Source organism: Miniopterus natalensis, chromosome 9 (assembly GCF_054644295.1).
Source record: "Miniopterus natalensis isolate mMinNat1 chromosome 9, mMinNat1.hap1, whole genome shotgun sequence".
NCBI lineage: Eukaryota > Metazoa > Chordata > Mammalia > Chiroptera > Miniopteridae > Miniopterus > Miniopterus natalensis.
In genome coordinates this window covers 18,930,427-18,953,829 of record NC_142089.1, presented here as the reverse complement: position 1 = coordinate 18,953,829, position 23,403 = coordinate 18,930,427, and the positions used below count along the sequence as shown (strand labels likewise).

Sequence of the window (23,403 nt, the reverse complement as noted above, 5' to 3'; positions counted from 1 at the left end):
AGTTGGTCTACGAGGGTTTCAAACCCAGAACTAGGTTGTGGTAGGTTCTTTGTAGGCAACTCTTAAAAATTATTTTTATTAAATATCAAGTAGATAAAAAGCATATTTGTAAAATATAAGTAAGGTATAAAGAACCTCGGTACAACAGACACCTGCATAGCCAAATCACAGCTACCTTAGTGATGCGAGTCCCTCACCAGTCCCATCCCATTCCCTACCCCTCAGGTGCACCCTACCTCGATTGTGTGCTTATCATTCCCCTGCTTTTCTTTATAGTTTACATGTAAATGTGTATCCTGAAAAATACATTGTTTAGTAAGCTAGCATTTGAACTTCATATAAACGTACTCATGTTGTATATATTCGTAATTAACTTTACTCAAAATTATGTCCCTAAGATTTATTATGTTGTTGTGTGTAGTTTTGCACTGCTATGCACATCTTTTCACATGTTTATTTCACACTTCGTTCTTTTTTTGGTGACATGTCCTTTCTTCTCATAAATTTTGCAAGTATCTTGCCGAGATCCACAGAATAACCTGTTGGAATCTTTAATTATACTAAAACTACAGATCAATTGGAGAAGAACAGTTATATTTGTAATACTGAGTCTTTCAGTCATGAGTATGGCATGTCTCTCTATTTACTTAGGGCTTCTTTAATGGCTTTCAATCAACTTTTGGAATTTTTCCATTACAGGTCTTGTACATTTCTTAATATATTTACTCCTAGATATCTTATATTTGTTGTTGCTGTTATAAATCTTATCTTTTAAATTTTTATTTTCTGCCTATTTCTTCCTGGTGTTTAGAATTGCAATTAGCTTTTATTCTTTGACCTTTGTATATAGCGACTCTCTAGTAATAATTTATCTGTGAATTACATGAGGTTTTCTACATAAGACAATCATCACCTTCAAAAAATGATGGTTTTATTTCTTTCTTTACAATCCTTATACTTTCTCTTCATTCATTTTCTTGCCCCAATGTTTGGACTTAAACCTCAAATATAATGTTGAATCACTGTGATGATGGTGGACACTCTTGTCACTGTTTGATGTTAGAATATTTTTACTTCATCATTATGATGTTTGCTGAAGCTCTTTTTTTTTTTTACTTTAGTGTTTTTCTAATCTTAGTTTGCTAAGAACTTAGTGTGAATGGACGTTGAGTTTTATCAAGCACCCTTCTGTATCTATGGATATATCATATGACTTGTTTCTTTATTCCCTTAGTGTGGTAAATTACATTGGTTGATTTTTCTAATGTTAAACCAACCTCATGTTCCTGGTATAAACCTAGCTTGGCCGTTTAGTAGTATCATTTTTATACATGTCTATAATTGATTTGCTAATATTTTATTTAGTAATTTGCTTCTATTTTGTTAGTGAGATTGGCCCCTTTTTTCATATTATCCTTGCCAGATATTTTTGTCAAGATATTGCTAACCTCATAAAATGATGTAGAGAGTGTTTCCTCACCTCCTATTCTATGGATTTATAAAATAACTTTTGCTTTAAAAGTTTCGTGAAAGTTTTCAGCATAATTATCTGGGTCTGCTGCTCCTTTGTGGGAAGATTTTAAACTGTAGATTTAATCTTTTTATGACTAAAATATTATTTAGATTTTCTGTTTTTTCTTGAGGCCATTTTCCTAAGTTTTCAAATGTATTGGCTATAAAGTTGTATATACTATCTTTTATTATATATTTTTATTCCCTTTTTCATTTCTTATTTTGTATCATTTTTATCAATATTGCCAGAGGTTTTACATTTTGCTATTCTTTGCAAAGAACCAATTTTGGTTTTATTAATACTTCTTTTGATATACTTATTTTCTATTTCATCATTTTCTGCTCATCTTTATTCTTTCTGTTATATTTGGATTTATTGTTATTCTTTTTCTGGCATCTTAATTTTGATGCTTAATTTATTATTTTTCAATCTTATTTAAGTATTTTATGCTATAAATTTCCTTCTCAGAACTGTTTTGGCTAGATTCCCACAGGTTTTTATATGTAGTATATCTGTTATAGATTAGCTTTGAATATTTTCCAATTTCCATTATTCTTTTTCATCTTTCAACCACATTTTATTTAGAAGTATTTCTTAATTTTCAAACAAAGGATTTTTCTAGCTGTCTTTTCGTTACTGGTTCTAAAGCTTGTGGTCAGAGAATGTTCTCTGTATTTGAATCATTTCAAGTTTATTAAAACTTGGTTTTTGGACCAGAAATGGTCATTTTTTGCATATATTCTGTGTGTGCTTGAAAAAAATGAAGTTTGTTTTGTAGTTTTTGTGTTCTGTTACATCAAGCTTGCAAATTGTGCTTATATCCTTTATATCTTCATTGACTTTGTCGTCTTGATCTGTCAGCTGCAGAGGGAGGCATATTAAAAGCTCCCACTATGATGGTGGTTTCGCCTATTATTCCTTGATGTCCTCTTGGTTTTTGCTTTATATGTTTTGGAACTGTGTTATTAGGCCATGCAAGTTTGAGAACTATATATCTTGCTGGTGAATTGCAATTTTTCAAAAATAATTATGTAATGACTCTCTTTATCTGTAGTAATGTTTTGATCTTAAAGTTTTTTCTCAGCTATTACATCAGATTTCTTTTGGGTTTTGTCTAATAAATCTTTTCTTCTTGCTTTCAACTTTTGTACTTCCTAATGCTTTATGTCTTGTGTATAGCTGGATTTTTAAAAACCTGTTCTCATCGTTAAAATTACACAATCATTTATATTCTTTTAGGGCTACCCTGAAATATTCATGTGCATACTTAAAGTCTAATGTAAATAGTAATTTTATGTTCCTCCTGAAAAACCAGAGGCCTTAGAACACTATGACTTTAATTAATCTCTCCCAACTTATACTCTGTGCTGTGTATTTTCATGTTTGCTCATAAGTTATTATTGTTATTGTTTAATAAAACCAATGTCCATTTAGATTCACCGACATATTTACTACTACTTTGTTTACTATTCCTTCTTGCATATTAGTTCTTCTCTTTGGAATTACTTTCTTTCTGTCCAAAGCACGTTTAAAATTTATTTTCCTCTTGATAACAAACTTTCAAAATTTTTGTTTATCTTAAAATGTCTATTTTCCCCTTTCTTCTTGAAAGAGCATTGATTTTCACTAAATATCCGATTCTTGCTTAAGAATCATATCCTCTGCACGTGGAAATATTACTCCAGTGTCTTCTAGTTTCTAGTATCGCTACAAATTTATTGTCATTCCTTTGTATGACAGTCTTCTGGCTGCTTTTATAGTCTTTTGCTTGTCTTTAATGTTCTGTAATTTCACTATCATGTGGGTATTTTGGTATTTATCCTGCTTGATTTCATGAAGTGTCTTGAATCTATGAATTGTAACTTTCACCAGTTTGGGGAAATTTTTAGCCCTTATCTTTTCAACTGTTCTCTCTCCTTCATGATCTTTCTTTCCTGCTCTGGAAGTCTGGCATGGCATGCTACTCTCTTTCACTCTGTCTTCTGTCTCTTAACTCCCATCATATTTTCTCTTTTTCATTCTGTTTATTAATTCTCTGTTCAGCTATGTCTAACCTCTGCTGCATTCATTCACTGAAGATTTTTAATTTTAAATATTTTCTCTTTATGAAGCTCTCCTTGGTTCTTTTTCAAATATTTCTGATTATATTTTATAGAATCTTGCTCCTTACTCATATTTTAGATCTTTCTCTAATTCTTTAAATATATTAAACATATTTATTTTATATTTTGTGTCCGTTAATCCCAATATCTGAAGTCTTTACCAGTTTGATTCTGTTGTCTGTTGTTTCTCACCTCTTGCCCTCAGAATCATGTTTTCTTCTTTGGTTTATAACTTTTGACCGTGTGGTTAGACTTAGAAACTTTGTCTGCGGGAATTATTTGAGACCTGGATAGAAGGTAGTTTCTTCCACAGAGAGTTTACATTTGCTTCTACCTGGTGTCGGGTGGCAGCCAGAAACGTCTTCAGAATAAATTCTCAATACCAAGATTTCTAACAACCCAAGTAACCCGAAGGCTGACAACTCACGTAAAGGTGGACCTACTGTGATGGACTCTCAGGGGAGGTTTTCTGTTCGCTGTCCGCTCGTGTCAAGGTCCGAGATAAGCAGTCAGCCTCCAGATCCACCCAGAGGATAGTATTGCTGGTAAGAAGGAAGACAGGCTCGTTCCTAGCTCCCCCTCACGCGAAGGGCGAAGCTTTAACTAGCCCAGCTGTATTCATGGTGTCCTGTTGGAGTCCCCCACCTTGGTGGGACTTGGTGACTGACTGGATGTGAGGACTGAGGGAGAAGGAGGGGTCTTATTCAACATTGTAACCCAAGCGACCAGCACAGTGCCTGGCGCATAGCAGGCGTTCCGTAAGCATTTAGTCAGTGAACAAAGGAATGAAGCCTCGATGCCTCCTGACTCGGACCAGTGGGAGGCTTTAAGTGGAAATACAAGAGGAGCAACTTGTGTGCAGCAGCCAAGAGGGGAAATCTGGTGCGTCTGAAGCGCTGTGGTTCATCCAGTGGCATTTGGATGCGCTGGTTGGAAACTGGACAAATCTGGGTTCACAAGCACACAGGTGGACAAAGAAGCCTAATGAACGGACAGCCCTGCTTGGAAACAGCAAAGAGAAGAAGAAGATTCCAAGTGGATCTGGGAGCACCGTCCTCAGAGAAGAAAGAGACCCAGTGAAAGAAACAGAGAAAGAGCAATCTAAGGGGTAGGAGGAGAGCAGGCTGCAAAAGCAGGGGGCCCTTCTAACCCGGGTGTGTCTCACAGGGGCAACGGTGAGAAAAGTCTAGTTGGAAGCGAACTGAAGAGGCCCTTGGCTCTGGCCTTGGGAGATGCCTTTTAGTGGAGCTCTGGGGGCAGGGATCGCCGTGGGGTGGGAGTGAATGGTGGGAGGGGAGGCTCTAGAAGCCAGTCATGTAGACAGCCCTGTAGACAAGTTTCATGGTGAAGTGAAGGAAGGCGTGAAGGACGTGTGAGGGGGGGAGGGTGGAGAGAAGGTGTGGGGTTACTTGGGGCATCTGTTTAGGGTTTTGGAAACTCGCGTGTGTTTCTAGGCTGAGGCAGAGCACACAGAGAGGAAGAGTGTGAAGGGGCGGGAGAAAGAAGATGGTGAGTGAAGGGAGGTTCTGGAGTAAGTGGCAGCCAGCGGGATTGAGGATGCAGGGGCTCCCTTTCAAGGAGGGAGTGAAGGAAGAGGCTGTTATGGGAAGGGGCTGAGAGCTTTGCCTGCAGGAGTGTAGAGCAGGACACGCATCCCTTGGTCTCCCCACCGTCACAGAATGATTATGCGTCTCATGATTACGGGTGGGCATGAGGACCCTTCCTGGAATTCCAGCCCTTGTAGGACCCCTGCCACCTGAGCTTGAGGGGGAGCTGGGAACGTTCCCCTGCCTGCGTCCTTCCCACCCCCGAGGGCAGTCATGTTCAGGGAGAGAAATGAAATGCTGTGGTGCGGGAATGGCCAGAACCTACGTCAAGAAACCAGCGTGCAGCCCCGCACTGTGGGAACAAGAACTTACAGTCTTATGGGGGAGGCAGTTAAGGGAGTGTCTCTACCCAGTAAACTAGGAGTGAGACGGAGAAGGCCCAGAGCGAGAGATGCTGGCCCCTCCGCAGGCAGCTCCACATTCTCACGCCCGGGGATTCCCTCGGGAAATGTGACCCCCACCTTGGCCATCTGGGCTACCTTAGTCCCTGGGGTCATTCTGCCCACAACACTATTTCCCAAAATTGGTTAATCATCCAAAAGACCTGGAAAGACTTTAAAAACAAATTTCAAAGCTCTTTCCTCAAAGATCTGATTCAATGGATCTGGGGTAGGAGCCTGAAACCTATATTTTTAAGGAGCACCCTGGTGGTTCTGACCCTTTAAGACCTCTGTCTGGGCACATCCTGTCCCAATGTACCTTCCCTTCTCCAAGCAAAATCCTTTTCCCCCTTTGAGACACAGTTCAAATACCCCCTCCCCTGAGAAGCCTTCCTAACTGCTCGAGGTGTTGCTCCTTCCTCTGTTCCTGTGTATCCTTGTTTGTGTGTAAGTCATGCTGCACTGGGTTTCGAATCTCTCTCCCAGGGCTCAAAACGCCCTGAACCCAGATTGGAATTTTGTATAGTATTTCTCCTGCAGTTACCACTGTGCTGCACAGAGGAGAGCTCAGCAGGTGTTTGCAAATGTTAATAACTGATGGAGGAGACCTGGGTCCGAGTCAGGTAGCTGCTCAGGTGTAGCCCCGACCATGGTTGGCCCCAGGGCCACCTCCTGTCAGGACCTTTCAGTTAGGCCTCCTGGAAGACATGGCTGATGACATTTCTGTGGCCTGGGCTGAAACGCAGGCCTGTGTCAGCGCCCCCCACCTGCACACATCTGCCTTTCTTTCGCAGCTTCTCAGTATGAACGCAAGACATGATTCCGTTTGCATATGAACCTCAGCGGATTTGGTCGGGAAAGTTAATCCACCTTTGCTAAACAAAGAAGTAGAAGTGAGGCTGGAGAGGAAGAGAGACAGGAGGGTACAAGAGAGAAGGAAGGGGCCTGGAGGGAGAAGGAAAGGAAAGCTCATTTCATGAACTTCAAAGCCAAAGATAATAGTTCTCTGATTGCTCAGGCCTTCAGGATTATCTCTGTCACTCCTCCCTTTGTAGACCTGAAGGATTAAGAAATAATTCTCCAGGCAAGTGATCGCTCAGGAGTGTGAATGTCAGGGACACATTGGCTGGCCCATTTGTGCACTGGCTCATTCAGCAAGCATTTCCTCTGCCCTGTCTGTGCCGGGCTCTATGCAGGTTGCTGGCTGGCCCTCAGAGAGGTCAAGGGTCCCCACAGCTCATTTGTCATGACCAGATAGCTCTAGAAAGACCTTTTAATGGCCTCCTCCCAGTCCGAGACTTGATCCCTTCCCTTTTTACAGTTCCTTCACCTCCCATCGTGTCTTGGCATTGCTCTTCCCCTAGAACTGGCTGTGTTCTTGGTGTCTCTGCACACCCTCCTTTCCTTGAAGATAAGCTCTGCCCCTCGTCCGGCCAGGACTTTGTGCCCCTCATATTTGCCCATACCCATGCTGCCCTGGTTTCAGCACTCAGCGCACTGTGGTGTCGTCCGTGCACTTGTATGTCTCCCCTTCTAGACTGTGAGCTCTCTCAGGGTGGTGGCTGTGTTTATCTCGCCTGCGGTTGCCTCTCCAAAGCCCAGCACTTGGCAAGTGCATATTAACTATTGAATGAATGAGTGAATGAATGAATGAATGAATGAATGAATGAATGGAGTGAGCGAGTGAATCCATCAATCAATGAGTGACTGAGTCATAAATGGGTGAAAAGTGTTTGGAGCCACCAAAATTAAACGAAGGTAGTGACCAAAGTTCCAGAACCTCTGAAAATCCTCAGGCTCTGTCCCTGGGCTTTCTTTCCCAACCTCCTCAGAAGCCCTCCTCATCCAAAATATATAAAGAGCTCATACAACTCAATTACAAAGATGAGTTGAATCACAAAATATATAAAGAGCTGATACAATCTAATTTTAAAATGAGCAGAGGATCTGAATAGACATTTTCCAGAGAAGACATACAGATGGCCAACAGGCACATGAAAAGATACTCAACTTCACTAATCATCAGGGAAATGCACATCAAAACCACAGAGAGACATCACCTCACACCTGGTTAGAATGGCTGTTATCAAAAAGAAAAGAAATAGCAAGCGTTGGTGAGAATGTGGAGAAAAGGGAGCCTTCGTGCACTGTTGGTGGGAATGCAAACTGGTGCGGCAACTATAGAAAACAGTATGGAGGTTCCTCAAAAAACTAAAAATAGAACTACTATATGATCCAGCAATCCCACCTCTACGTGTTTATCTGAAGAAAACGAAAGCGGTACTTTGAAAAAATGTATGCACCTGTGTGTTCATTGCAGCAGCGTTTACAATAGCCAGGATGTGGGAGCAACTACGTGTCCATCAGTGGATGACTGGGTAAAGGAGATGCGATGCGGTGCATGGAATACTACTCAGCCATAAAAAAAGAATGAAATCTTGCCCTTTGCAACAACAGGAATGGATCTTGAGGGTATTATGCTAAAGGAAATCAGTCAGAGAGAGAAAGACAAATACCATCTGATCTCACTAATACGTGGAATTGAAAGAACAAAACAAATAAACATCAAAACAAAACAAAATATGTAGGTGCAGAAACAGATCTGTGGTTGTCAGAGGGGAGAGGGGTCGGGGTGGGCATCATGGGTGAAGGGGGTCAAGAGGTACAAACTTCCAGTTGTTAAATAAATGTCACAGGGACGCACTGCACAGCATGGTGACTATAGTCGATAACATTGTATTGCATATTTTTTAGCTTTATGTGGTGATGGGGAAACCAGACATATTGTGGTGATCATTTCACAGAACATACAAATATTGAACCATAATATGTTGTATACCTGAAACTAATATGATGTTATATGTCAATTATACTTTTTTTTTTTTTTTTTTTTTTACAAAGCCTTTCTCGAAGGTGTCAGAGGTCTATCTGCCTGAACCCCTGAGGGTTCAGATCAGCCTTCCCACTGGCCTCGCCTTCTGCCCCTCAAAGCCAGTTCTTGAACCCTAGGCCCTTAGCAAGACCCGAGCAGGGATCACCTTGCAGGCTGTGCCCAGGAACAGGGAGCTCCCTTCCTTTCGTGAGCTAGTAGAGTGACAGCAGCATTAGTAAACCAAGGCTGGATGGGCCAAGGTCAGCCTTCAGGGACTCAGAGAAGGGCAGTGAGGAGGGCCGGGGGAAGCAGGGCTGGGCAGGGCACTGTGGAGGGGCCCTAACCAGCTGACCGGGAGGGGCTAGGGCTCCCAGGGTGCTGAGCTTTACCCCGCGTATAAAGAGACAGCAAACTTTTCTGTGGTGACAAAGGCCTTCCTTCAGCACCTATAGCCATTGGGTTGCAATTGACTATGAGTTGCAGAAAACTCCACAGAAGCTTAAAGAAAACAGTTTATTTTCCCTGCATACCAGAGGTCCAGAGGAGGAGAGCGCGGCGCTGGTGTAGTAGTTTCCTCAAGCATGTCGAACACCTTCTATTTTCCCCTCTGCCATTTTTTGCATGTGACTCCTGTCCTCGTGATCACAGGAAGGCTGCTCCGCCTCTGTTCTCACACCCGTGTTCCAGGAAAGCAAGGAGAAAGGCAGGAAAATGCCTTGGGGGCTCCTCAGCTCGAATCTCATTGCCTAGAATCCTATTACTTAGCCAGCCGTCCTTAGCTCAGCGGTTAGCTGGGTACATTGCCCCACTTTAAACAAACTCAGGCTTCTGTTAGGGACTGATAGAGAGAGGGAGGGACATTCAGCAAACCACTCTCTGTGCCTGTCACAGACTCCCAAAGCATGAACTAGCTCCAAAGGAACTGCTTTGCTTGGAGCAGTTCTCTACCTTTACTGGTGGCCCCTGGAGTGCCTGTATGTGACCCTGGGGTGCCTGGGAATCCCGTTTGAAAACCACAGCTCTAGGCCAGAGGTCAGCAAGCTTTTTCTGCAGAGAGCCAGATAATAGATATTTTAGACTCTAAGGACCACGTGAGGTTTTTGTTGCACAGTCTTCTTTGTGGTGCTTTATTTTTTTAATCCTTTAAAAATACAAGAAAGCTCCCTAACTCAAGAGGCATACAAAAACAGGCCACAGGCCAGATTTGGCCCCTGAGCCACAGTTATCCAGCACCTGCTCTAGGGGCAGTGAGGCACAGAGATTGGGAACCGAGTGAAGGATGGGCGGCAGAGGCAGGGAGCCCAGCTAGGAGGCTGTTGTAGAAACGCGGTCACTGGACAAAACAGACTCACTGTAGAGCTCTCGGGGCTTCGCCTTCCCCCAAAGTGCCCGTGAGCTGTCAGGCCCTCTGCAGCCTCACAGAAACATTGGGCACAGGCTGGCAAGACCAGGATCCCTGTCTTTTGGCTGGTTCTGGCCAGTTCTCAGGAAGCGAGAGAGATGTCCTCTGGGACCCAGGGTGGGCATCCGTGGTCCCACTCCCATCCCCCACTGTTCTCGGGAAAGGCGGCTGTGTGCTGAAGGGTTCCATCATCAGGACTCTCCCCGCTCCTGCCCTCTGCAGTGAGCACAGATTCAGGCTCTCCCTGAGCCCTGCTCCCACTTTCGGCCCGTGTACCTGCTCCTGGCAAGTGTCTCTGCCTCCAGCCCTCCCTTCCTGCTGAGTTATAGCTTCCCCTCATCTTCGCCCTCAAGTCCACACTGCCTGCTCTGCCCTGCCAGGCCGCTTTCCCTCCCCTCCCCTCCCCTCCCCTCCCCTCCCCTCCCCTCCCCTCCCCTCCCCTCCCCTCCCCTCCCCTCCCCTCCCCTCCCCTCCCCTCCTATCCCATACTCCCTGCTACTCATGCTCACAGTTTTTCTGAACAGAGCCCACCCCAGTCTGCATCCTGCAAGGCCTGGTGGGCCCACCCACCTCCTTCCTATGACCACCTTCCATCTCTCCCATTTTCGAGAACCTCCAGCGCTCACCATCTGCGCCATGCCCTTGGCATTTGGGTTCTGCTCTCAGTTCTCAGGCAGGTCAGCTAGCCTAGGGGAAGCAGCCAACTCGGCGCTGGGCACATGGCAGGTGCTCAGCAGTATGTCCTAGATGATGGGTTCATTCATTCCTTTATCTAATGGGTGTAAGGTCGGGTCTGAGCTGTATAAAAATGTACCTCTTTGATCATGCCTACTGCAGGTTCTGCCACTCTCCTGCCTCAGAAAGGCGTTTGGGGAGCTTAATGGATCTGCATGTTAGTTAGTGAGTCATTATGGGATCCTGTGTTTAAACAAAGGCCAAAGAAAGGGGAAAAACCTGGAAACATTGGTACATTGTGCACTGGGACCCATCCCAAAGCCACAAGGTCGTGTGCACTGTCTGCTTGGTGTGATTAGCTTCTGTGTTAGGGTCAGATGCTCGGAAATGCAGTTCACACCAATGGCTGCTCTGGCATAGAATGTGAATCATTCTGTGTCTCTGGGCTCTGGCCTTCAAGGCAGTGTTTTCCCATTATAGACCTAGTCATCATATGCTCTCGTTTTTGGAAGTGGCGTGGTGAGCCTGTGCTCTCTTCCCCAGGGCTGGCTGGAAGGGGGTGGTGGTAGCGAGAAATTGCAGCCAAGACCCATAGTCCCCGCAGAGGCCAGGCCCCTTCTCCTGCAGGAGGCACTGCCGGCCTTGCGTGCAGTATTTTACGTGCAACAAGTCTTTGCTGAGCTGCTGGGTTCCAGATAAAGGGCTTAGGGAAGGTTTGAGAGGCTAAGTTATTTTCCCTACCTCAGGGACCAACTCTTCACAGGGACACTAGGAGGCAGTAGAGCAGAGTGGCAAAGAGCCTGGCCTCTGGCCGCCTGATGAGTCCCAGGTTCTACCACTTAGCTGTGTGATCTTAGGCAAGTTGCTTAAGGGCTCTGTGCCTGAGCTTTCCCATTTGTAAAACGGAGGTATTCATAGTAGCTCTTGTAAGTTTTACATGAGTTGATGTGTGTAAAAAGCTCAGAACAGAGTCAAGTATGTTGTGGGTGTGAGCTCTTGTAATGAGGAAATCTCACAAGGAGAGGTCAAAACTGTGATTAAGTGTCTCAGAGAATCTTCTAGACCAGGAGTCAGCAAACTATTGCTAATGGGCCAAATCCAGTTTATTGCTTATTTTTTATAAATAAAGTTTTATTGGAACACAGCCACGCCCATTTGTGTACGTACTGTGTATGGCAGCATTCACTCTGCAACAGACACATGTTCTGCGGGGGGGGGGGGGGGGGGTTCACTATCTGGCCTTTCACAGGAATAATTTGCCTACCTTTGTTCTAGATCAGGGTTGGAGAACCTTTTTTCTGCCAAGGGCCATTTGGATATTCATAACATCATTGTCTCATTGTCGGGCCATACAAAATTATCAAAAATTAGCTATGAAAAAAGCTCCTAGATGTATTGAATTTCAAGTCCCACCTGCGGTTGCCTTGGCAGGGCCAGACCAAATGATTTTGCGGGCCATATACAGCCTGCGGGCAGATGTTCCCCACCCCTGGCTAGGTGCTAACTCTTGCGAGGGACCCGGGGACCTAGCACTCAGTCCATGCTGGAGAATCGGGCGAGGTTTGAAAGGTGTTCCCCCCTTCAGCACTGTCCGAGCCCTGGGCAGATGCCTGGCATGTGACGGGCGCTGGCGGGAGAGCCGGTGAGTCAGCCCCTGCCCTCCAAGAGTTCACGGTGCGGAGACCAGGTAGGCAGGTCAGTGCTGACGCGGAGCTGAGACGGAGGCTCCTGGGGGAGCACATGGAGGACAGGGCTGGGGGACCCGGAGACACTGCTGGGGGTGGGGGCGGGACAGAGGGCTGCAGGGGGCGCCCGGGAGCTCAGGTAGCGACACAGGCGTGCAGGGCAGAGGGCGGCTGTGTGCCGGGCTAGGAGATGGTGGCGTCATTCTGTAGGCGGGACTGAGGGTGAGGGGCGAGAAGGAGATTCCAGCCTGAGCCGGTGGCCTCAGGATGATGACATTAGCCATCCGGGAACATGGGGGGCACGTCACCTGCTCAGTGGGAAAGCCACAAGCGCCCAGCACCCATTCACTGCCGACAGTTACGCTCCATCCCCTTTTCTAAGGACCCCACCTGCTGCCTGCTTCAGGCCCACACCCCCCTCACCTGCCTTATCGCTATCACCGAGTTGTCTGGTTTTCCAACATCCCTCAATGCTGTCACTCCTAAAACAACAGTTTTCACATCATACTTTGTTTACAGCTTTTCCATAACCCTCCCGTCTTCAGGACAAAGCTCAGCTCCTTAGCATGACAGCCCCTCCTAAGCTGGCTCCTCTCACTTCTCTCTCGTCAGCCCCACCCCTCAGTTAAACAACTCGAGATCAACTAGGAGTCTCTGGACAAATCCCCCCTCCACTCCTTTGCTGGGTCACTGCTCCTCCCTCTGCCCGATTGCTTTCCCTTCCTTACCCATTTATTGAATTCAGTTCATCTCCCAAACTCAGCCTGGGTTACCCTTCCTCTGGGAAGCCTGCTTTAACCTTTCTCCCAGCCAGTGCCCTCACCCCCTCATCTGTCCTGTCTGTCCCTGCCCAGGGACATACTTACACAGAAATGCTCCTCTCCGTGAACCCCATGCTGGTGCAAGGGTCCCGAGTACACGGTACCCGGGCTCATGAATGAGTGCAGCAACTGTGTGCTTCTGTGTCAGCTGGAGGCACCTTGGGGTGAGACTCTGCTGGCACCCTGGCAGTGTGTAGGTGCTGGACTGTTTGGTTTGGATGGAGGCAACCTGCACAACTTGGAAAAACTGCCCACAGGAATTCTCTACTCCCCACTGGGAGGCTGAAGATCTTCATCAGAGTGAACCCAGGTTGCCACAGACAGGAAGAGACTGATTAGACATGGGCAGTGGTGCCTCTGTGTGTCCTGTCTTTGTGAATGGCACCACCACCCAACCACGCAGTTGCCCAAACCAGAAGCCTGCAAGTCTTCATGAATCTCTCCCTGTCCCTCAGCCCCCACACATCAAGTCACCAAGCCCCCAGTGTTGCTGGGGCCCTCACACCGGCATGGGATTCTCAGACCCGTGTCCCTGCCCTGTGACCCATTCCCCTCCTCCATCCCTCGCCTGGGCCACCACAACGGCCTGCTAGCATCCTCACCACCTCTGCCTCATTCCTGCCACATCGGTTTCCACATGATGTGGAAAACAGCCAGACTGTTTTCTCAAGCACCTGTATGTCCCTGTGACCCATTGTTTAAAACTGTTCTACCGCGCCCTCAGAATGAACCCCAACTCTTTGGGGCAGGGGAAGTTATGAGACCCTTTGGACCTAGCTCCAAGCAAACTTCTCTAGTCCTGGCCTCCTTGAGACACCTCCTTGCACTGAAGGACCAACTACATTGTCCCCCACTCCCAAGTGAGGCCACTAGCAGGTGTGCTTAGTTTGTCAATCTGCCTTTGAGAGACACTGAACTCTTGTTCTGGAATGTTCCATGTCTGCCACAGCTCATATCTTGTGCACCTGACTCCTCAGAAGCTACCTGTCCCTCTCCAAGCATCCCCCATTGGCCAGTCTTCCGTAGCCTTCAGGATTCTCAGACCCCTACCATCACGAAGAGCCTCCCTCCTGCCACCACCCCAGGACAGTGAGCCACAGGCCCCCAGCCTTTGCCATGGTGTCCATTACCCTGTGTTGCGGTTGTCAGTTTGCTTTTCTATCTCCCCTGCTCACCAAGGGTGGGGACAGTGTTGAACCCCACTGTTGAAACCCCATCTCCTAGGCTGGCATATGGTGAGTGCTTAGTAAATATTTATGGAAGGCAGGACTAAAGCAAGTTAAGAGAGAAGAATCCTGCCCTGGCTGGTTGCTCAGTGGTTAGCGTCGCGGCCGGCGGACTGAAGGGTCTCGGGTTCAGTTCCAGCCTCGGGCACGTACCTCAGTTGCAGGCTCCATCTCCATCCCCAGCTGGGGCATGTGTGGGCAGCAACCAACTGATGTGTCTCTCACATCGACGTTTCTCTCGCTCCCCCTCCTCCCTCACTTCCACTCTCTAAAAATCAATGGAAGAATGTCCTCAATGAGGATTTAAAGAGAGAGAGAGAGAGAGAGAGAGAGAGAGAGAAGAATCTCGTCAAAATCTCCTTCCTAGAACATTCATTTATTCAACAAATAAGCAAACAGAGGGTGGAGAAAGGCAGGCAGGGGAGAGGCTGAGAGAGGTCTGCAGGTCCCCGGGGGCAAGACAGCGGAGATTCCACATGTGGCCTGAAGAATTGCCACCAAGCCCACGGGGATGCCTGTGCATTAAAGCACGAAGGAAGAGTCTGATCGTCTCGGAGTCGGCCATATGTGCCTGGTGTTGCCATGACAGCCCCCAGAATTGGGCAGATGTGCCATGAGCATCTTTGGAAAACATCAGGGGACCCCAGAGACTGTGCAGCCTGGAGAGAAATAGTTCACACTCAAAATGCTGGCATGGAAATGCTCGGTTTGGATCGAGGGTCCTGTAGGACGGCGTCATGGGGACCCTCGGCGTCGGGACACAGTGAGGAAGCTTCCCGCCGTCCTCAGGGCTTTGAGGGCCTCTGCCGCTGCCCCTGCCTGCTCCCTAATCCCGTGCTCCCTCCCTAGGTGATCAAGCTCGCCTTCGAGGAGTTTGACTTGGAGAGGGGCTATGACACCCTGACGGTCGGGGATGGTGGGCAGGACGGGGACCAGAAAACAGTTCTGTACGTGTAAGTAACGCAGAGCGAGCAGCTGGGCGGGCGGCTTACGAATGCCTTGGCTGAAGGAGGTTGGATGGGCTGCCGGGCCCACCTGGTCCCCCAGACTACACCGCGACCAGGACAGGTGTCCTGTAGTGCCCCTCGTTTCAGCAACAGTCCCTCTGCCTGTCTCTGCCCCAATCAGGGGTGGAGAACACTGGCCAGATTCTCACTAGGAATTCGCAGGAAATGTGTACGCGATGAGCAGTCTCTTAGGGAGCCGGGAGATGGAGGTTTTGTGTGGCTGCCTCTACGCAGACCCTCCTTCTGCCACCCAACAGTTTTTCCTCAAGGCCGAGTATGTCCGTGGTGATCTGACTTCCGACAGAGACAGTAAAAGTGTTTTGCTAACCTCCCTGCATGCTCTTAACTGGGAAATGGGTGGTTCCAGGGAATTAGGGCCACGTGAGCGTAGTGGCCACCTTTTCTGAGCCCAGAAAAACTGGTATGGCATGGCCTGGTCAGGGGAGAGGAGGACATCAGGCTGTCCTGGATTCCATTACATCGGGTCTTGGCTCCTTCTTTGCCCACCAGTAGCCTGACATGAAGCAGGAAGATGCTCTTGTTTGATGCATGTGGTCCAGCTTCAGAGAGACATGCCTGACCTCATCCATCTCCCCTGCCAAAAAGAAGGGGATTTCACATATGCTGAGCACCTACTATGTGCCCAGGCACTGTGATGAGAACTTTCCCATCAGAGTCATCTCATTTAAATCCCACAGCAGCCCTGTGAGAAAGGTATTATCCCTAATTAACAGGTGAGGAAACTGAGGCCTAATGGTTGCAAAGATGATGGGTGGCAGAATCAGCACTTGAGTTCGTGTCTTTTGATTTCACTGAGGGATAGTGTCCCTTGCCATACCCCGTCCCAGCCAGGCTAGCTCCAAGCTAATGCCCTCTGGTTTTGATGCATGAAAGATAGCTATTCAGCAATAGTTGGCTTGTCTCCAGGAGTGGTTCTGTTCTGGGAACTTACTGCACCTTCCTCATACCTACCTGGAGAAGATCCTATCCAGGTAGTTAAAGGAGTCATGATGTTACCCACTGAGGCAGGTGACATGGCTAGGACTTGGGGTGTCTCAGGAGAAAAGAATGGAATGTGAGCCTGCAGGGCATCGGCCCCTGCCTGTTCCACTGCATTAATCAGGGTTCTCCAGAGAAGCAGGGCTGGTAGGATGTATAGAGAGAAAAGGGTTTATTATAAGGAATTGGCTCACACAGTTAAGGAGGCTGACAAGCCTCAAGATCTGCAGGGTGAGTCAGCAGGTTTGAGACCCAGAGAGTGATGATGTAATTCTAGTGCAAAGGCCAGCAGGCTCAAGACCCAGAGAGAGCTGATGTTTCAGTTCAAGTCCAAGGGGGGGGGGGGGGGGGGGCACAATGTCCCAGCTGGAATTCAGGCAGACAGGAAGAATCCTCTTTCACTCAGGGGAACGTCAGCCTTTTTGTTCAGTTCAGGCCTTCAACTGATTGGATGAGGCCCACCCACACTGGGGAGGGCAATCTGCTTACTCCATCTATCAATTTAAATGTTAATCTCATCCAAAAACATAGGCACACCCACAATAATGTTTGGCTGGATATCTGGGTACCCCAGGGCCCTGGCAAATTGACACATCAAGTAGCCATCACACCCACCTCTCCCCTCCTCTTGGTGCATCCCCATCACTCACCTGCCCTGGATGGCTGACCGCTATGGTGCATTAGCTCAGTATGCCCAAGAGGCAAGGATCCCATCTTTGTCTCCTTCCATGACCCCATTGTGCTTTTCCATAGGGAGAACCTTAGGGCAGAAAAGCTGAAAAGACTTGGGGATCATACAACCCAATCCCCTCATTTTACATGGAGTGAGAAGGCCCAGAGAGGCACAGCCACTTGCCCAAGTTCCCACAGCAAAGAGCAGCAGAGCCAGGGCTTTTACCCAGATCTCTGGACCAACCTAGTGTGAGTGAGCTACCAACAAGTTCTATAGCAGCCCAGGGGCTCCCACACCACCCCCAGATCTCCTTGGGCCAGGGTCAATCTCAAACCTTCAGGTAAACACGTACAAAATAGTCAGGCTCCTTTGTTGTCCTTATTGGGTCAAACAGGAAAAGCAGAGGCCTTGGCCTTCTCTCTTGCTTATTGCCACCCCGGAACAAGAGCCAACCCTGGCCTGGCCTCCACCTTGACTCATTACAGCATGTGTGAGCCCACAGATCAGGGATGTCACACAGTCCGGGCTGGTGTTCTCCACGTGGCCTGTCCCAGCTCCAGCTCACCCCCACGGCCCTTGTGGTGTGTTGAACATCTCTTTGCAGCCAACTCAGTACCCCCACCCCAGGGGAGAGCAGACCCATTAACGCAGTCTCCACCTCCACAGCCCTCTAGCCTCGACCTGTGCTGGTGACCTCCTGGTCTCTGCAGTAAGAGGAAGCCAGGTTTCTTCCAGAAACCCAGCCTGTGCAGTGGACGCTGGCTCTGCCACTCGCCAGCAAACTGACCAGGAAAGCCACTGCCCACTTGGTTCCTTTATCTTCTCATCTCTACAGCGGGGATAAAGTAACCCCTACCTCACTGGGCTGCTGGGGCATTAAATGAGATAATGGTCTTGAGATAATGGATGTGAAGCAGTCTCACTTCGGTAGGTGCCTGGAAAACATGAGTCGAATCAGAAGCTCTTCATGCTAAAACTCTTCAGGAAAATGTGGCCTGGGGTGACGGCTGTGTTTTAAGCCTCACTTCTTGTACTAGACGGGAAACATGTCTCATTAGAGGAACGACTGGGTTCCAACCGAGAGAAGGGGTTTCTGTCTCTTTCCTGCAGTACAGTTCACATGAGACATTGGAGGTTACAGGAGTGTAGATACCCCAGGATTAGTTCTGGTTTCAGCTAGCCCTGTCCCCCAAGCCAGCAAGGACACAGTTTCTCTCATGAGCGCTGCGATCTGGGAGAGGGAGTAAAAGTTGAGATTCAAGCTCTGCCATGGCCAAGGGGGAGAGGCGCTGAGTCTCCCATCAAGTGGAGCACATGCCCCTGGGCTCCAGCGTCAGAAACACTGTGGAGCTCAGAGAGTGGGCCTAGCCCCCGAGATATTCCTCTAGGTGTCATCGGCCCGGCAGTCATTCTGTTGGGGTGCCACGGTGGGGTGCACACCTCTAACTCTGTCTCTCCTGACAGCCTGACAGGTACATCGGTCCCAGATCTCATTGTCAGCACCAACCATCAAATGTGGCTCCTCTTCCAGACCGACAGCAGCGGCAGCTCCCTGGGATTCAAGGCTTCTTACGAAGGTAACTACTCCTGGGGAGCCGAGGGACCGCCCTGGAGTCAGAGCCTGGGGTCTGGATGTGGGTCAGCTAGCCCGGGGTTGCTGACTCGGCTCTTCACTGGCTTCCTCTGCTTAGGCACATGGGAGCTCTTGACGTCTCTGATCCCCAGCCTCAGTCTTTGTCCAGTGGGCTTCCTGGGTTGTTTTGAGGATTATCTGAGATAAATCACTTATAATACTGGACACACGGCACTGGGCACATACATCAGTTCCATCCCGACTCATACTTGGCTTGTGGAGACCTTCAAAAGGCCCCGTAAACTTCTGAGCCTCTGTTATTTTCTGTCTAGAGATAGGAGCTTCCCAAGTTACCCTATTGGGACGTCATAGTGATGAGGGACTGTGCACAGGGCTTGGGGCAGGCACACCACTGGTGACCTGATGAGGATACAGATGATGGTGACCTTCACCTCTTGATGGAAGCAGGCATTAAGGGGATGGCAGACTCCAGGGCCCAAGAGATGCCACTACTGTCACCCTTCCATGCCTCCTGTTGGCTGATGACTGCTAACGCCAATCCCCACAAGAAGGGGAAAAGCCATCCCCTGGGGATTGGTTAAGGCCCTGTTAGGTGCCAGATCCACACCAGCACTAGGCAACAGATTCATCAGCTCCAGGCACTTGCCGCAAGGGGCAGCCCTCTCGCACGCAGTGAGACAGAAGCAGGAACACTTGAGCTATTGCTGACAGGGGGTGTGGCAAACAGAGCCCCTGGGGCACGGAGAAGGGCAGCCATCCTTTCTGGGGCATCAGGAAGGGCTTTATCAAGAAAGGGGGCCTTAAGACTCTCAGAGGACAAAGTGGCCACTAGAGAGACAGGAGGGAGAGGTGTCCTTCCTGCACCCCCACTCAGAGACCTGCTCATCTACAAGAGACTGTTTAGGGGGAGCAGTGCCAAAGGACTCATTCTGCTCCATGTGCCTCACACCCCCAGTGGTCCAAGGGTTCTTCTGTACCAGGTCCTGGACTCTCTGTCCAAACTGGGCGCACAGGACATGTGTGAGTTTCCTAGAGCTGCCCTAACAAGAACCACAAACTAGATGGCTCAGTTCAACAGAAATGTATTCTCTCTCAGTTCTGGAGGCCAGAAGTCTGAATCTAAGGTGTCAGGAGGGGCCGTGCTCCCTCTGAGACATTGGGTAGCATCCCTCCTTGCCTCCTCCTAGCGTCCATGGTGATCCTTCCAGCAGTCCTTGGCATTCTTTGCCTTGTAGCTGTAGCACTTCTGTCTCTGCTCCTGTTGTCATATACATCCCTATGTGTCTCCCTCCCCCTCTTATAAGACACCAGTCATATTGGCTAAAGGGCCCACCCTACTGCAGTAGGACCTCATCTTAACTTGATGACCTCCATGAAGAGCCTATTTCCAAATAAAGTCATACTCACAGTTACCAGGGGTTAGGATTCAACATATCTTTTGGGGAACACAATTCAACCCATAACAGGAGGCCAGCCCGTATCTCCTGCACTAACACTGACACACCACCGTGCCCACTGGGGTAAGGACGATGAATGCGGTTCCAAGAACAGGAAGCATGTGTCTGGATGAGACAGAACAGCGAGCAGAGAACATCTATTGGGGGCCAAGCGCTGAGCTCAGAGCCTGGTTCTCTCACTCTAGCTCCATGGCAGGTCAGGCAGCCTCTCTAGGGCTCCATTTCTTCATCTGTGGAGATAACACAACCAAGGTTCCAGGGCTCCTGTGAGGGTTGCATTTAAAGAATGCAAAAGTAAGGAGTGTTGCACATGCAGTGTGACGAGCGAGTGATGAGTGTGCAGGGAGCTGGAGGAGTGGGCTCTTCCGGTGCACAGAGTTACACACAAGCAGCTGCGGGGCCACAGCAAGCGCATCAGACAAGAAATCGGGAGATCCGGGTTCAGGTCCAAGCTGCCACACTCACACTTTGGAAATGAACTTGGACAGGAGGTTTCTAAGGTTCCCCTATTTCTGAGCTTCTGTGGGTATCCCGCAGTGAATGTTTCCAGAGGCAGGAGGAAAGATCTTGTGTCATCCGCATGCCCTTGATCTGTCCATATTTTATCAGTGGCTCAGATTAGATGTAAATGGCGTGAGCGTGAAAGACAGGCCAGTGACCAGTCGGCATGCGGAAAGTCTCGATGGGGACGGGCTGTGGGCTAAGTGACCATGACCAGATGAAGCAGGGAGAAAGGTGAAGTGTGTTTAAGGTTTGAAAACTTAGCTACTAGGATTGATCCCGGGGAGTTAGTGTGCTGTATCCTGTTCTGATCAGGCATCAGAGAATTGAACTCGGGTGTGGGGATCGCAGCTTGAGGTGGACAAGGAGAGGGCATAAGTCAAGCCAGTGAGAAAGGTGAGCAAGCCCTGAATGTTTATTCGGGGGGAAGTAGACCCAGGAGAAACCTGAGAGCTGTGTCCAAATATTCGAAGGGTTGTTACATGGGGAAGAGGAATTAGACTTGTTTGGTGTGATTTCATTGGAATGGAAAGAGACTTTTCGTCTGTTGGGAGCCCACCCTGTGCAAGGAGCTTTATGTTCACTATCTCGGGGCTTTCGGTGTCATAGAAAGACTTGGTGTCCTCAGCGACCACCATGCTGGCCTCGGGGATGCCTAGTAGGGAAGAAATGACCCTGCCTCCATTTCCATTTCTTCTATGTTCTCTATTCCTTGTGAACCCTCTTATAAGAGAAACCTGCAGGTGACCACTAGTTTGAAAAGCACCCGTCATCTCATTCGGTGCTCACAGCTGTACAGTGGCTGCTTGTTTACAGATGAGGAATTGGAGATTCAGAGGGGTAAAGTTACCTGCCCGGGTCACACACAGGTCAGGGACCTGGCAGAGCCAGGATTCGACCCCGTGTCTCTCTGGCTCCAAAGCCCATGATTTCCCCCTATACTGAGAGCCTCCCAAAATGACAGAATTTCAATTCCTATAAAATCTTTACAAAAGTCAAAGCTTTGCCCCAATCAAACGGGCCATATGTCATGGCCGCAGAATCCTTGTTGCTAGAGGTCAGGGCTTCGTTCATTAGTTCTTGACCATTTCACTTAGCCGGTGTTGATGAAGCTCCTGGTACATGACCGCGCTGTGCTGAGTGCTGGGGTTATGATTGCGAGCAACATGGACACAGTCTAAAAACTTGCTGTGCAACTGCCGGTCAGACCTGGTGTCAGCAGGCCTTCTCCTGGGACCTGGGACAAGTTAGGAAGAGAGTCTGCGTGTTTAGAGGCATCGCTAATGAAGCAGGGGCTACGTGGGCTCTGTGCACAAAAGGAGCAGGTTCTGAGAAGATAGAACAGACTCGGAAATTGAGCCCAACCCGTTGAATTCTAGCGTGGTCCCAGCAGCATGACTTGAGGCAAGTCATGTGGTATCTCTGAGCCTCATTTTCCCCACTTGTAAAACCGAGATAATAATGACATCATAGCATGTTAAGAAAGTGAAACGAGATCACAGAAGGCTCCTTACACGGTGCCTGGCCAGAGGCACCTTCCCCTGGGAGGCCACTAAAGCTCCTCTCCACCCACACCTTCCATGATTGCCACTGCTCTCTACCTGGGTGTCCTCAGCCTGGGAACACGTGGCTGCTTGCCAGCCTGCAGATGGCCTGTGTTCACCCTGACAGGCTCTGGTTCTAGGTCCCTGCCTCACGCCTGTGCTCCCCACCTAGGGCCCTCGCTCCCCAGACTGGCCAAGAAATGAGATGGTGTGCTGTGGCCATAGTGTAGGGTGTGGAGGCAGAAGTGGCAGATCCAGGCCATGGGGAGCCCTGAGGCCTCATGGAAGATTAGCCCCTTGTCCAGCAGGAAGAAGAACCTATGAAGGGCCAAACATTGGGATGCCATTGGCCTTTTATTGGAGGAGGGAAGCCCATCGGTCTCACACCTTCATGGTGGGGAGCCCCCTCTACTGTAAAAAGGTGGGTAATTGAATTCCCTGGATCTGATACGACTCTGCCCACTAGGCTGCTCTCCGGGCTTCTACACTGCTCTGGCCACTGTCTCACAGCGCCTGCGTGGTTCCTCACTGCCCCTCAGAGCAGGTACCTTCCAGTGTCTGTCCTTAGCCTTCTGTCCTCTCTCTAGAACCTTCTGCAGTTGATCACATCCACTCTTATGGCTCCAGCCTCAACCTAAATACTGATGGCTTCCAAATCTATTCCCCACTTGCATTTCAGTCCACCCGTGACACATTTTATATAGCTTCTCCCTTGGACATCTCAAATAACCCATCTCTATTAGTCTGCTCATAACAAAATACCATAGACTGGGTGGCTTATACAGAAATTTATTTTCTCACAATTCTAGGCTAGAAGTCTGAGAGTGAGGTTCTAGCTGATTCAGTGTTTGGTCCGGGCTCTCTTGCTGGCTTGCAGATGGCTGCCTTTTCACATGGGAAGAGAGAAAACAAGCTCTCTTTGTCTCTTCTTATAAAGACACTAATCCTATGGGATCAGGGCCCCACCCTTATGACCTTACTTAACCTTTATTACTTCCTTAGAGGCCCCATCTCCAAATACAGCCACCTTGGGGGCTAGGACTTTAACATAGCAATTGGAGGGGGGCGCAAACATTCAGTCCACACCATCCAAAATGAAGCTCTTCATCTCCACCGCACCCCCCTGCCCTGTGTCCCCATCTTGATGAACAGCACCACCGTCCATGCCATCACTCGGTCTCCTTTCCACCTCCTCCTTCTCCCTCGCCCACCTCTGACCCCGCTCCCAGATTCTGTCAGCTCTCCTGCTGCAGCATCCCAGCTCCCCTGTCATTGCCCTGGCTGAGGCCCTCATCACCTCTCATTTCAGTGACAGCACAGGCCTCCTCCCCTGGCTCCAGGCTGC

The 23,403-nt window shown here is 48.7% G+C and overlaps 1 protein-coding gene across 2 annotated transcripts in view; it reads left to right on the top strand.

Annotated features, from left to right (window-relative positions):
- CSMD2 (CUB and Sushi multiple domains 2) overlaps positions 1-23,403 on the top strand; it is a 483,560-nt gene that overhangs the window by 264,586 nt on the left and 195,571 nt on the right. For both annotated transcript variants that reach the window (XM_087820831.1, XM_087820830.1), the window contains exons 11-12: positions 15,133-15,236; positions 18,427-18,539. In XM_087820831.1, the coding sequence (XP_087676957.1) occupies positions 15,133-15,236; positions 18,427-18,539 (217 nt within the window). The remainder of the gene's footprint in view (positions 1-15,132; positions 15,237-18,426; positions 18,540-23,403) is intronic.